The 14,985-nt window shown below is 43.6% G+C and overlaps 1 protein-coding gene across 1 annotated transcript; it reads right to left on the minus strand.

The window, feature by feature from the left end:
* Positions 1–1,460: 1,460 nt before the first annotated feature.
* Positions 1,461–13,681, minus strand: LOC122768959 (versican core protein-like). The gene is made up of 8 exons (XM_044025187.1): positions 8,003–13,681; positions 7,800–7,907; positions 7,578–7,691; positions 6,496–6,654; positions 6,295–6,377; positions 4,515–4,659; positions 4,235–4,417; positions 1,461–2,968 (listed from the first exon to the last, which is right to left on the minus strand). The coding sequence occupies exons 1-8, from the start codon at positions 13,422–13,424 to the stop codon at positions 2,814–2,816; spliced, it is 6,369 nt and encodes a 2,122-aa protein (XP_043881122.1). The 5' UTR covers positions 13,425–13,681; the 3' UTR covers positions 1,461–2,813.
* Between the last annotated feature and the right edge of the window lie 1,304 nt (positions 13,682–14,985).

The raw sequence follows: 14,985 nt of genomic DNA on the forward strand, positions 1-14,985 counted from the left end.
AAGTGGCAGGGTGAATTTCCTTCTCAAAACAGAGCCACTATTGGAGCTGAGGGGTCTATGGGTGTTTTTCTTTTTCCCCCACTAATCACACATGAGACATCTGTATTTCATGAAGCAAAGACTGAGAGACTTCACTCTCTCTCTGTGGGGGAAACCGAGGACCGACCTTTAATCGCAAGTAAAAACCACAGGAACCCCCAAACCTGCACAAATGGACATCACTGAGGTTACGACGGTGGTTTCATGGCAACGTGAACTTCACGTCATTACCGTCTGTGAAGGAGGTTACTTTAGAAGTGGTGAAGGACAAGCGCTTAAATGAATGAGCACCCACATGAAAGCACGAGAGGTGTTTGACATTCAGCGAACAGAAACGAGTCGTGTGGTCTACGCAACTTCTGCAGCATCAGCCATTTCGGCATAATCCAGTACTTTCTACACACGTTACCCAGAAGGTCTGTGGAGCGTGTCCGATAGGGTTTTTTTTTTCTGCAAAAATCAATAATGCAATACTTTGGAATGAGACACTGGCGTGGTGGTGTGTGATTTAGATAATTGAGTTTAAAATCACATTATATTTAGTGTTTTTTCACAAGCTGTGAGCTGAGAGTGCTACAGGGACAGAAATGAAGCAGCTCTGCTCCCTGGGACTGAACTGACAAACACTCGCTGGCTTTGTCAGATAGCACTACCTGCTGGTGAAACCACTGCAGGCTCCGGTTTACTCTTTCTACCTCGAGATGATAAAATTAAAGAAAGAAAATGCTCCTTTTATTTTACCCTACCGGAGAAATTCCAACAGTTTCTATGAAAGCTAAGAAATAGCATTTTAAAGCCAACGATGGTGGTTATTATGGAAGATTTCACTGACAGCATAGAATGTTATCAAATACTTCTTTAGAAAAAGGTTTTATGCTGCTCAAATTTCAAAATTCAAATGCAAAATCTCTTCGTCGTGTACAAGTACATTGTTTTATCTAAAATAAAAGTTGTTTTTCTCGACTTTGAACTGTTAATATGTTCTTTTGACATGCAGTAAATTGTAAAATAACTGCCAGGTTGTTTTTTCCACTTTTCCACCTATGGTCCCTGCTCGCCTCGAGTCACCTCGGCACGGCACGGCACGGTTTAGGTCGGGTTAAAGGGTTAACAAACACAAACAATGATCCCCTCCCAACATGTTCCCAAAGCACATTGCACTGTTCTTAATACAATGTCTATATATATTTATTTTTATTTCTTTGGTGATTTAAAGCAAGGCGGAAGTTGGATTTTCTGTTTTTTTTTCTTCTTTTCTTTCTTAAAAATTCACAAACGTCCCGAAAACATTCACATTTTAAAATAAAAACTGCTATAAATATGATATTATGTGCACATTAAGGCTGGAACAGACACACATTCACAGGCAGACAAAATAACATTGGTCCTCCCCCTCCCTCCCCACACACATTTACACAAAATGGCAGTAGACACACACAACCATCCACATGTACAAACATTTTTTTTTGGTATAACATTATTGCAGCCAATGGGGCCCCCTCCATTTTTCTTTGGTCCACTGATGTTGGCATTAAAAGAAAAAAACAAACATATAAATTGCTCATATTATCTTAAATGTGACTCATTTAGATCGTCGCTGGTCTCCTGTTGAACATAGAATAATAATAATAATAATAATAATAATATATGAAGAAGCACTGCTGGGCTGGACAACAGCTTCATATCTTATTAACAAGTCATCATGAGCAGCTTGAAAATAAATTATATGTCTCTCTCTCTCCCTCTCCCTGTCTCTCTGCTTACACAGCCTTTACCACGTTCAAGTCTATTTGAGTGTTTCACAAAATACATTCTCTCAATGGCTGATTTTGACTAGAAAAGTTTAAAAAACAACAACAGTAGAAATAAGTGTGCAGAAGGGAAAAAAAAACAAAACAAACGACGAGCTACGGCACAGCAGCAACAGTTGAGGGAAAGTGGAGAGCAGAAAATATTGGTTCAATGAATGAATATTGATCCGTGGTTAAAGGATGTTTTGATGGGCACTTAAATGAGAAAAATCGAGTTAAAAAAATCAGTTTTGGAGGTAAAAAAAGAAACATTGATGACAAAGGCGATGAAAGGCGGTCTTTAAATCTGAACTGATCACATGGAATCTGAATAACTACCACTATGACACCATCAGAATATGATTCTTTTCTTATATATATGCACATCTGATGATTAAAGTTGACAGCAGACTTTAAAAGTGATAAAATACTCCACTGATGCCATTTTGATCCGAGAAGTCAAAGGTTAAAAACAGCACACCCATATTATTTGACTTCTTTACATAACATAAGCGCTATAATTTCACAAGAGCATTGTTTTTTTTTGTGTTTTTTTTTTTTTGTTAAGGATCACTTGTGGTAATTTGAAATAGCACAGTCGGTTTTTACACAACAGTCATGAATGTATAGGAAGAAATTGAGAAATGTCCACAGTTTTTAAAAAAGCAAAAAAAAATAATCTGAGATTTTTATTTTATTTTTTTTTCTCTCTCTCTCTTTGCTTTTCCAGTAGCCAGCTGAAAGTGTTTCATCCGCGATGGCAGCGATTATGAAAACGCTGCCCGTTGGTAGGAAAACGTTGTCGGTCAACATCTCTGAAAAAAAAAAACAGGCACTTCACGAGATTCCGTCGTCGTCGTCCCACACGCAAGAAGACTGCAGGTTATCCTCTTGGTGTCTTTGAGTTCTTTGAGAGGAAATGATCTTTCCTCTTTCCACACAAGCATCGGCCATGTTATATATTCATGTATATATATACGCCAATCACTGTCTCCTCTGCCTGTGTTCAGTCCTGTCCCTCCTCCCCCGGTAGCGCTGATGGCGAAAGTTAATGGCCTCCTCCGGCCGTTTGAAGTTGTTCACGCTGTAGAGACTTTTGTGCTGATGTCGTCTGACGAAGGGCCTTTGATAGCTTGATGCTGTCGGTTCCAAAAAAAAAACAAAGTCACATGTGAAAGACGCTCTGAAACAGCGGCGGCTGCCGTCAAATGAGTGCGTTATTGTGGTCGTGTGACGTACGCTGGACTTTTAAAATACATGGAAACATGGACGTCTGACTCAACTGTTACTAACGCCCCCTTTTCCACCTATGGACGCAGCTCGCCTCGAGTCGCCTCGGCGCGATTTAGGTTGGTTTTCCCAATAAAAAATAGCACCCACAAACAAGTCGCACCCAGATAATATGATTCAGAGTTTAATTAATTGGACCCAAGGTATCCTAACAGTGCTCCGCATATGTTCCACAGTTCCCACCCCAGGGCTTTGACTCGAAAATAAGAAGCGAAGAACACAGTAAAAGAAGACAAGAACATGGCAAACGTCCAGACTGGTACTTTATTTACAGAGGAGCCAAGTGGAAAGGGAACTTGACTTGTAACCAGAAGGTCGCCGGTTCAAATCCCCACCCGGCCAAAAAGGGCTGGGGTACCCCTGAGCAAGGTACCCAACCCCCCAATGCTCCCTGGGCGCCACTCAATGTGGCAGCCCACTGCTCCTAATTCTAGGATGGGTCAAAATGCAGAGGAATACTTTCCCTAAGGGGATTAATAAAACTAACTTTAACTTTAAAAGTTTATGCTCTGCTACCTCAAAGAAATGAATATTTAAATGTTCACGAAGGGGACGGTCGCGATGTGCATCTTTTCTATATATACACATTTTGGAATGCAGCAAAGTAAATACAGTTCAATGTGTCTTGGGCCAACGATGGACTTTATCCACTCTGCAATAAGATATGAACCTCCATCATCCAGATTATTATTATTATTTTGTTTCCACACTTTCCCAATTGTTAATTAGACATACATCAGGTTGCATCAGGGACGGGCATAGAAACAAAACCTATGCCAAATCAAATATGCAGAAGCCTAAAGAGGGAGAAGCCGAAAGAGCAAAAACAAACAAACATGCAGTCTATCAAGTAGCAAAGCTGCTGTGAGGGGAAATGTGGTGCTAATTATTCATCGTCTTTGTTTTGATATTTTTTCTAAGTTTAATGTGTTCATTCATTCAGCCCCTAATACTAACTAAGCTGAAATGGAGACACATTGCCACCTCGCGCAGTGAAAGTGCATGAAAGTTGTTCAATAAATTGATTCTCTACTCGCGCTTGAATAGCAGGACAAAGGCGGTCAGCGTGGTCTCGACTTAACTGCGCATCTGTTGAGAGTAGAAGTTATACTTACGGTTCATGCAGGTGATTTTAGGGACGTCCCAATGTCCGTCGCCGCGGCAGCGTATAGTCGGGATGTGTCTCTGGATGAAGCCTGTGCGACACTGGTACCTCACCAGCGTGTTGATCTCGTACCGCTCGCGCTTTTGACCAAAGGTTCGCGCGTTCTCCACCAGAGGGGGCTGGCTGCAGGCCACTGTAGAAACACCAGGAAAACAGTTTGTAATAAATGTAAATGCATTCAGTAAAGTAAATAGATAGATAGATAGATTTATGCTATAACGTCTCGTTACCTGTGCCCTTCTTGCAGGTGAACGTGAGGTGGTAGTTGCAAGGAACGTCGTTCCACTGACCGTCCTCGTGCCAGATCATCACCACACAGTCCTCGCCGGAGGAGAAGAAGCTGTCAGGCTGGTTGGGCCTCCAGTTTTCATATTGCTGAAATAACAGCAGAGAATAAGGTCACGAGTTCTGTCTATTCTTTTTTTGAAATGGCAGTTTATCGTTATGCACATTTGGTTTTCAGTGCAACCCTTTATCTCAGTAAAAATAAAACAGTCCTTGAGCTGTGTCTGCTGTGTCCCTTCACTATCTTTTTTTAAAAAATTATTATTAATGGCCACAAGAGGGGGTAACAGTATCTATCTAAGAGTCAACATAAACTATGACATCACTCCTTTGCAGAGCTGAGGAGACACTTGCAGGTTGTGTATAATAATTCACCAAAATCATACAAACAAGGAAACATATGAAAGAAGTTCTGAAGCCACCTACACCACTCTACTGTACATCTAAGATTTGCACTGATTGTTTATATCACACACTCATGTGACGTCACGATATCGGATACACGGTATCCGTGTTCCGCGTGTTTCGGCATCAGCGGCTCTGTGACAACAGACACTCACGAGTGTGACGTCATGTCTTCACCGTCTGCATACCTGCGGTCCTCAGGCACAACATTCCCGACAACACAGATGCACACATGTGCAAAAATGTATACAGTACACACACACACAGCTGTAGTGGTCAGAATTGGTGCTACCTGTCGTCTCTCAGCGAATTTCAAAGTTCAAACAGTTTCTTCAAAGCTGTGACCCCCCCCACACATTCTTCCAATCATCCCCTGAGGCTCAGCTACCCTGTCATTATGGTCCACAAACACAAACACACACACACACACACAAAGACTTCCTGCTCTGATTACTTCACAACAAATAGCACAGCAGGCCGACATCCTCGTCAAAATAATCAAACAAACTCTCATCGCCCACTAATCAACACTCGTCAACCTGGACGTCTCGCTGCCTTTTCTGTAGTTAATAATCAATTACAACAGACGCTTTAAATACTTAACACCTTTTTAAAATGTAGCCTCAGCGTTTAGTATTGCCGTTAAATCCTCTGGAGGCGATCACCCACCAAGACCCCCTGGGCTGCTGCCTCTGACCAGTTTGTTTCTCTTACTGAGGCCGAGCACAGGTGCTGTCCATCTGTGTCTTCCTGTCAGACGGCCCTGTCCCTGGGTGGCTGGGCCTCCTAATGTGAGCGGGGGTCCATACCTGTCTACGCCTGCCAAACACAGCAGCGCGCATACCCCGATCACCCCTCAATCTCTCAGCTGAGCAAGGACCTTCATAGGCGGTCTGTGCTTATCTTTGAACCCCCCACCCCGAGGCTGTCTTCCATGCTTCCCCTATCTCTGGTCCTAGAGGATTAACTTTGAAGTGAGGACATCAGTCTGTACAACACCAATGCACATAGTAATTAGCCACTTTCCTGTCTTTAGGGGGAGGTCATGTTGAGCGCTGCTTGTTTTCTTGTGCTGGTTCCACGGTGGATGAAAACATTTAATGGTGCCTCACAGCGTGTTCTATATCAGCGGTCAGCCACCAGTGTGTGTGTGTGTGAGGCAGCACAGGAGAGTACGTCATGAGAAAGTGACCACAGCCCTCGCGGAGAACGACTCCCTAGATGACCGAGCCTGTTCACGGCATCCCTTCCAAATATTTACACGGTTCCTGTGCCATGTTTGCGGAGGCGAAACTAAGTGAGGAAGGAACCCCGTCTTACCACGGTGCTGCCATCAGTCCAGCGGAAGTCGCTGTCAAACATCTTATCATTCAGGCCGATCCACTGGTAATCCTGTCCAAGACCTGCAAGAGTGACACATAGCAGATTACATTTCTCTGCTCAGTTACAGAAAGTGACGTTCAGTTTATGCTCCCATGCTTACTACAATTATCTACTGTACAACTGTGACCTTTGACTTACGGTTGACAAACAGTTGCTCCTCATGAGAGATGATGCTGGTGAGATGAGCCCCATGCATGCGACACTCTCTCTCTGCGGTGTCCCAGTTTCTCCTGTGGGGGAAGTACTTGTAGCAGTGGCCCTGGAACTTATGCCAGCCATATTCACACACCTCTGTGTCTGTAGGAAGAAAGGGCAAAAGAGAGATTGTAGCATGTAACAATATTCAAAAAGGAGGATCAACTTTCAACTTTTTCATCTATCTAATTTACTGCCTCGGTTATCATGACATCTTCTAACCTGAGAATACCAGCCCCACAGGTCTGATGCTATCTCAAGTCAATTGTCTCTAATTAAGATAAAAGATAAGCATGATGATGGATTAGTTTCTGTGGTTTCTAACACCAGCACTGACGGGCAAGGAAGTGGAAAAAAGCAATAAAAAAATCAAAGGTGTCATCATAAGTTAGACAATTATTTTGACAGAACCGCATAAATATTGATATAAATTCAAGCATGGTCATTTTAATGTGCTTCCCACCTCAATCTAAGGTCACAGACAAGTGAGATAAAAACAGAGGAAGACATTTTTCTCTGGCTTATTCATCTTCAAGTTACATTTTCCCCTTTCCTCTGGCAAAGCGTTGCAAGACAGCAGCTGTGCCTGTGTACACAGACTGGGTGTGATTCACTTGTGAGTGATACTGACAAAAAATGTAGGGTGTAGACACTGGGAAATCAGGCCAAGGCAGATGATGCCCCGAGTTCAACACACTGGGGATGAAAGCGGGGCGCAACTGGGAAAACCAAGTATGGATGTAAATATCAAGAAGTGACTAAGAGCCGCATACCTGAGGCATAGAGTATCGCTGCACATTACTTTGCAACAAGATCCAAATGCATGCAATGGGGTAGAGTAGGGAATGTTTCAACTGTAGGTAGAAAAATGGGAGGAGAACCAGGAGTACAGAAAGGCCCTCAGGTGGACATAACCTGGGACTTTTTGCTGTAAAGCAACAGTGCTAGCCACTACTCCTCCATGTGGACCACACATTTTACCCAATGAATTAAAACAGAGGAGTCATCAATAATCCCAAACCTACCCTCTTCACAAAACAGCCCGGAGTAGCTTGGGAGGCAGACACATGTGAAGGAAGCCAGCCCGTCAACACATGTGCCTCCATTGCGGCAGGGATTTGACTGGCACTCATCAACATCTGCACAAGAGATGGACATAATTAATAAAGGGAGATGGCCCAAAGACACTTAAATCAGCTAATGCAGAGAGATATTGTGAGTGCAACTCCTGATGCATATTTTCCTACCTGTCTCACAGCGAGCGCCGCTGTATCCAGGAGCACAGCTACAAGTAGGGAGAGAACCAACTTTGTGGCAAGTCCCTCCATTCAGGCAAATGTCTTCAGTACATGTTCCTGTTCGGAGATTAAGAGTTGTGGAGTTAAGCAGAATTTCTTCTAGAATTACAAATTAACTTTTATGTTCGAGAAAGGCTATTTGAAAAACATACCTGCAATTTCAACAGCCTCACCGACAACAGTGGGTCCCAAATCGAGTCTTCCACCTGGCATTATGGTGACTTCCTCCCTTATTATCGGTGGTTTAACCTCAACAAATGATGGACGTGCAGTTGAGTCAATGTCCAGGTCTTCGTCATAAAAGGATGATGTGGAGGTGGCCTCAGATGGAACTAATGGTGACTGGCTTTGTGCCTGAGTCACTAACACTGTTGTGGACTCATGGGTTCTTGTGGGCATTTCAGTGTAAGGCGAGACATCTCCTTCAAGGTCTTGTTTCCCATTGGTGTTCCCAAAAGTAGTTGACTCCACCTTTGGAGCTGAGGTAGCATCAGCCTTGAATACAGTCTTGATTTTGTCAGGAGACAGAGACTCTGTACTGTCAATCTGTGGATTATTTGTCATCATCTCAGCTGTCACACTGTCAGGCTTGACAGAGATACTTTCAGTCCCAGTGACATGTGGTGATTTAGATGGGGCTGATGGAAGCTCAGCAGTGATGTTCTCAAACTCATTACTAGTGCTTTCTGCGGCCACACTTTCTTCTGAGCTGCTCTCAGAACTAGAGGAAGATGATGGACTAATGGGAGTTGATGACGAAGGCATGACAGCAATATCTCCAGCTAATATAGGTTGCTGAGTTGGCTCTTCTTCTGAACTACTTTCAGTACTGCTAACTGTGGCAAGGGGTGAATTTGAACCATTTGAAACATGGCCCAGAGTCGGTTTAACTGTCCCATCTTCAAGTGAGGAGGATACAGCTTCAGCCACCAAAGACACAACAGGGAGAGTTGTAGTCTGGATTGTTTCCCGACTTTCAAAAATGGGTTGAGTTGTGGTCAGTGACACTGAGGAAAGATCGGTGTGGGGACGGTGAGTTAGTGTGATCTCTGACTTCACTTGTTCAAATGATTCCTGGGGGGTTGTTAGGCGTTGTACAGGGGAAACTGTTGTAGCAAATTGGACAGTAACATCAGGCTGTGATGGTGCTAATGTGGAAAGGACAGCTGGACTAGGCTCAAAGGAAATGTGGTCAACTGGGCTTGTGGCAACTGCTACTTTACTCTCTGAGCTTGTAGAAATCTGTGTAACAGCAGTGGGTAGATCCATACTAGTTTGGTCTGAACTTTGGGTGTCTTCATGTTCAGAGCTCATTGATCCTGACTCAAAAGAAGTTGGCATCACTGTTGACTTGGCACTGGTCTCAGCAGGGTGTTGTGTTGTATATGGTTCACTGAATAAGGTCTTAGCTGACTTCACATCTGTGGTTTGACCATATGTAGATGGGGCTAGCCGATCAGTTCGGGTGATGCTATCAATCTTAACTGTACCAGACTGTGATGAAATCGATGGAGTGACAGAGTCGGAATCAAAGATACTTGATGTCTCATCACTTGAACCATCCTCTGGAATAATACTTGCTTCTGGTGATACAGAGATTTCCTCATTCTCAGATGATGAAGTGTTTTTATCGGTGGAAACTAATATGGAGGCCACCAATGGAGTCTCAGGGCTGAACAGTGACGAGACAGTAGAGGACATAGTATGTTGTGTTTGCTTGGTAACTGCTGATTCCTGAGCTTGTTCACTTGAACTTTCTGATGGATATGCTGAGCTTGACTCAACAACTGCTGTTTCTTCTTCAGGTTCTGTGGACTTTTCAGCTCTAGGTTCTGGAGTTATAGATGTAGCATCAAAAGCCCCCCTAGAAACTTCTATTTCATCAGAAGTTATTACAGCAAGAGTTGAGGTTCCCTGGACTTCACTGTCTTCATTTGAGCTCCCCTGATTATCAGTTGAAACTTCTTTAGTTAAAGGTGCTTGGCTTGGTAATTGAGTTCTATCTTCCAGTGATGTGGCTGTTACACCAGACCGGAGTGTTGCGTCCATATCTATCGTGTCAGGTGCAACAGTGGGTTTCTCAGTGCTGAACAGTGAGGACGCTGTAGATGTCACTAGTTTTTCAGTTACTGCTGATTCACTCACAGTAACAGCTAAATTAGTCCATGATGTAGCCATCCCAGAGCCTTCCTTGGAGTGATCAGTACCAGTGTAATTATCATCAGATTCTCCACTGGATGTTTCAACTGTTCCAGGTTCAATTGACACAGGTGTAACAGGGACTGAAGCGGAAAAGGAGGAACTTAAGGTTTTATCTGTAATGTCAGTATTTGTGGTTGTATGAGTCTCGCTAGGGAAAACTGTATGTGGTGTAGTTAAATCATTTGCTTCCTCAAAGCCTGACTTTGTGGACAGAGTGGTAACTGAAATAGAATGTAGTGATGATGTGACCATCTCTTCACTTGATGTCTCAGTAGTAGAAACGGGTTCCACAGCTGATGTATTCGAAGTGGGCTGTGAATATTCAGAGGATGTTGAAACAAATGATATAGGTGAAGTGGTGAAAAAGGTGGCACTATCACTTCCTGAACCCTCTGGTTCTACTGTTCTCTCCAGTGTTTGTGTCATTGTAATTGCTGTGACGCCTCCAGCTTCTTCTGTCTGGATGGTTGGGTGATCTTGAGAGGGTACAATGGAGATAGTATCTGCATCAATGATAATTTCGTCTTTGGTGATGAGCCTAGGAATGGTGATGCCTTCACTCATACCATCTGTAACTGCAGAGAACAGCTCCTCTTCATCTGTGGCATCCTCTGTGAATATGACGGCTGTGCTGGTCGATGGTTTAGACATATGCAAGACCATGGTAGGGGTTTGTTCAGTTAGGTCAGTCTTGGGTTTGCTGCTACTGGGAGTGATTATCACGACCTGTTGGTCTGTAATGCTCTGATATATAATGGAGGGAATTGGAGTGGACATTGGTGTGAGTTCATCTGGCTTTTCACTGCGAGAGCTAAGCGTGGTGAAGTCAGATGTAGAGTGATCACTAGCTGAGTCTTCAGTTGTATGAGAGGACAAAGATGTTAAGGTCTGCGTTATATGTTCACCTACAGACCCTTCAACCTTCCCAGGACTTAATGCAGGTGGCTGAGTTGTTTCAGACATGATGAAGGTACCAGAAGTGATTTCAGACACCTGTGAGGAAACCTGTTCATGAAAGTCTGGTGTGACTGAAATAAGGGTTTCAGTTTCACCTGTTGCTTCACCAAATGTAACACTCTTAATCACTGATGGGTTTGAAGTAAATATCACAGTGGTTTGGTCACCAGAAGCCTCCTCGTCTGTCAAAGTAGTTGATTTATCAGTTGTAAGTAATGTGCCTGTTGGCTGGGCAGGTATGACAGTTAATGTTGTGAAATTTGGCTTCACTGTGACAGACGTTATTGGTGTTAAAGGTGTCTCGACACTGAACGATGGAGATGCTGTACTCCTTTCAGTATCTGGAATCCCTGTGTTGTCAACAGCTGATGGTAACACTGAAGATGTCTCAGAGAATATATCAGCTGAACTGCTTAGAGCTGTTGATGTGTGGATTTCTAGAAACATTGCTGTAGTCTTTTCTGTGCTATATAGAGAAGAAGCTGGAGTACCAGTGAGTGCTTGTGCATTGGCATTGTCAACTGATGCATTTTTCATTTGCTCCTCTGGGGCAGCAACATCACTGACAGGCACTGCGGTTTGCATGGTAGTTTCTACAGTAATGGACATCAGAGGTGGACTTGTTACTGGTACAAATGTAGTAGAAACATCAAATAAGCCATCACTTGAAGTCTTATCCTCCATAAAAGTCTCCTTACTGATGTAAATGTCAGTGCCTGTCATGTGTGGATTTTGGGTTGATGACAATCCTTCAATAGTACCTGTGCTTGAGTAATTTGAGGATGCAGTACTTAAGATATCAGATGGACTCTCGGGCTCATCTTTTTCAGTCTCATCTGTTACAAATCTAAATCCACCCTGGGGTTGTGCGGTACTTTCAGCTGGTAACTCTTCACCGGAACCATCTGTACTTGACTCCAAATCTTCTGCACCAGAGCCAGAGGCCTCCATGTCAATGAAAGTAGGTGTATCCACTAAGGTGACACTGGGGATTGCCAAGGGTTGTAAAGTTCCAAATGTAGAGGGAATACTTGTGACAGTAGCAGTGCACTTTGTACTTTGTGTGGAAACAGGGAAAGTGGCAACACCAGACAATCCTGTAGTCTTCTCCGTGCTGAGTGATGAAGCAGCCGGAGCTGCAGTTGCAGTCATTGTTATCTGGCTCCTCAATGACTCATCAAAGACTGTAGAATCCAGTGGTTCTCCTGAAGGTGATGATATTGTTGTCTGATCTGTTGCAAGATGTTCTATTGATCCAGGTGATGGTGCTGTTGGGGTCAGAGTGCTAAATGAAGATGATGGATCAGGGACAAAAGAGGATGAAGTGAACATTTCTGGTGTTTGGTCACCAGATCCTTCTCCCTGTGTTGCAGTGGTGGAGGAAAAATCATCAGTCTGATATGAAGGCTTTGTAGTCTGATCAGTGACAGCACTGCCTTGGTCCCTAACTGGCAGTGCTGTTGGCTTCTCTGTGCTGAACAGCGATGAAACAGAAGGAGATGCAGTGTCTTTGACTGATGCATTAGTTGTCTGTTCACTTGAACTTTCTCCATCAGTTGTTGGGGAGGCAGAACTCTTTTCAGGCGTCACTGAATCACCCTCTGTCTGACTCATGGTAACGGTCGCTTGTGTTTTAGATGATAATGATGTTGGTTTGTCAGTACTGTAAAGTGATGAAGCAATTGTAACAGTGGCTGATGAAGAAGCACCTGTTTTGGATTCCTGTGATGCAGTAACTGATGTAGACCCTGAACTCAGGTTTGAAGGGGAAACAGTTGTAGTGAAGACTGAGTCTTCAGTAAAGTCAGTTGTGCCATCTCCAGAACTATCTGTATCAGTTGTGATGAGGAAGGATGATGTTTCAGATTTAATTGTTGATGCTATGATGGGCGGACTAGACTCAACCATTGTAACTTCACTGACAATATCGTCATCATCAATACCCTGAATGGTTGATGATATGAAAGAAGGCAAACTTGGTGCCACTGTTCTTGAGCTTATTACCTCATCAGGGACTGTAGAAACTGGCGGTTCTGCTGAAAGTGATGGTAATTTTGTCTGATCTGTTCCAAGACTTTCTTTTGTTTGAGGAGATTGTGCTGTTGGGGACACAGTGCTGAATAAAGACGATGTATCAGGGACAAAGGAGGATGAAGTGAACATGTCTGGAGTTTGGTCACCTGATCCTTCTCCCTGTGTTGCAGTGGTGGAAGAAAAACCATCATCCTGATCCGAGGGCTTTGCAGTCTGATCAGTGACAGCACTGTCTTGGTCCCTAACTGGCAGTCCTGTTGGCGTCTCTGTGCTGAACAGCGATGAAACAGAAGGAGATGCAGTGTCTTTGATTGATGCATCAGTTGTTGGGGAGGCAGAACTCTTTTCAGGATTCACTGAATCTTCCTCTGTCTGACTCATGGTAACAGTCTCTTGTGTTTTAGATGACAATGAAGTTGGATTGTCAGTACTGTAAAGTGATGAAGCAATTGTAACAGTGGCCGAGGAAGAAGCACCTGTTTTGGATTCCTGTGATGCAGTAACTGATGGTGACTCTGAACTCAACTTTGAAGGGAAAACAGTTGTAGTGAAGACTGAGTCTTCAGTTAAGTCAGTTGTGCCATCTCCAGAACCATCTGTATCAGTTGTGATGAGGAAGGATGCACTTTCAGATTTAATTGTTGATGCTATGATGGACGGACTGGACTCAACCATTGTAACTTCACTGACAATATCGTCATCATCAATACCCTGAATGGTTGATGATATGAAAGAAGGCAAACTTGGTGCCACTGTTCTTGAGCTTAGTACCTCATCAGGGACTGTAGAAACTGGCGGTTCTGCTGAAAGTGATGGTAATTTTGTCTGATCTGTTCCAAGACTTTCTTTTGTTTGAGGAGATTGTGCTGTTGGGGACACAGTGCTGAATAAAGACGATGTATCAGGGACAAAGGAGGATGAAGTGAACATGTCTGGAGTTGGGTCACCTGATCCTTCTCCCTGTGTTGCAGTGGTGGAAGAAAAACCATCATCCTGATCCAAGGGCTTTGCAGTCTGATCAGTGACAGCACTGTCTTGGTCCCTAACTGGCAGTCCTGTTGGCGTCTCTGTGCTAAACAGCGATGAAACAGAAGGAGATGCAGCATCTTTGATTGATGCATCAGTTGTTGGGGAGGCAGAACTCTTTTCAGGTGTCACTGACTCTTCCTCTGTCTGACTCATGGTAACAGTCTCTTGTGTTTTAGATGACAATGAAGTTGGTTCGTCTGTACTGTAAAGTGATGAAGCAATTGTAACAGTGGCTGAGGAAGAATCACTTGGTTTGGATTCATCTAATAAAGTAACAGATGGAGACTCTGGACTCAACTTTGAAGGGAAAACAGTTGTAGTGAACACTGAGTCTTCAGTAAAGTCAGTTGTGCCATCTCCAGAACTATCTGTATCAGTTGTGATGAGGAAGGATGCTGTTTCAGATTTAATTGTTGACTCTATGATGGATGGACTAAACTCAACCATTGTAACGTCACTAACAATATCGTCATCATCAATACCCTGAATGGTTGATGATATGAAAGAAGGTGGACTTTGAGTCAACGTTATTGAGCTTCTTAGCACCTCATCAGAGACTGCAGACATTGGTGGTTCTCCTAAGGGGGGTGATATTGTTGTCTGATCTGTTGCAATACTTTCTTTTGCTTCAGGTGTTTGTGCTGTTGGGGACACAGTGCTGTATAAGGATGAAGATGTATCAAGGACAAAAGAGGATGAAGTGAACATGTCTGGTGTTTGGACACCTGATCCCTCTTCATGTACTGAAGTGGGGGAAGAAGTATCAACAGTCTGATATGAGGGCTTTGCAGTCTGATCAGTGACAGCACTGTCTTGGTCCCTAACTGGCAGTGCTGTTGGCTTCTCTGTGCTGAACAGCGATGAAACAGAAGGGGATGCAGTGTCTTTGATTGATGCATCAGTTGTTGGGGAG

Source organism: Solea senegalensis, linkage group LG5, assembly GCF_019176455.1.
Source record: "Solea senegalensis isolate Sse05_10M linkage group LG5, IFAPA_SoseM_1, whole genome shotgun sequence".
Classification (NCBI taxonomy): Eukaryota; Metazoa; Chordata; class Actinopteri; order Pleuronectiformes; family Soleidae; genus Solea; species Solea senegalensis.

What these genes read in the sequence shown, in the direction of transcription:
- LOC122768959 (XM_044025187.1), bottom strand. Translation starts at nt 13,424, where the DNA reads ATGAGTCAGACAGAGGAAGATTCAGTGAATCCTGAAAAGAGTTCTGCC. An exon ending in GGACTGATGGCAGCACCGTG is followed by an intron (nt 4,660 to 6,294) that starts GTAAGACGGGGT and finishes CTGTTATTTCAG; the next exon opens with CAATATGAAAACTGGAGGCC. An exon ending in CACCTGCAAGAAGGGCACAG is followed by an intron (nt 4,418 to 4,514) that starts GTAACGAGACGT and finishes GTGTTTCTACAG; the next exon opens with TGGCCTGCAGCCAGCCCCCT.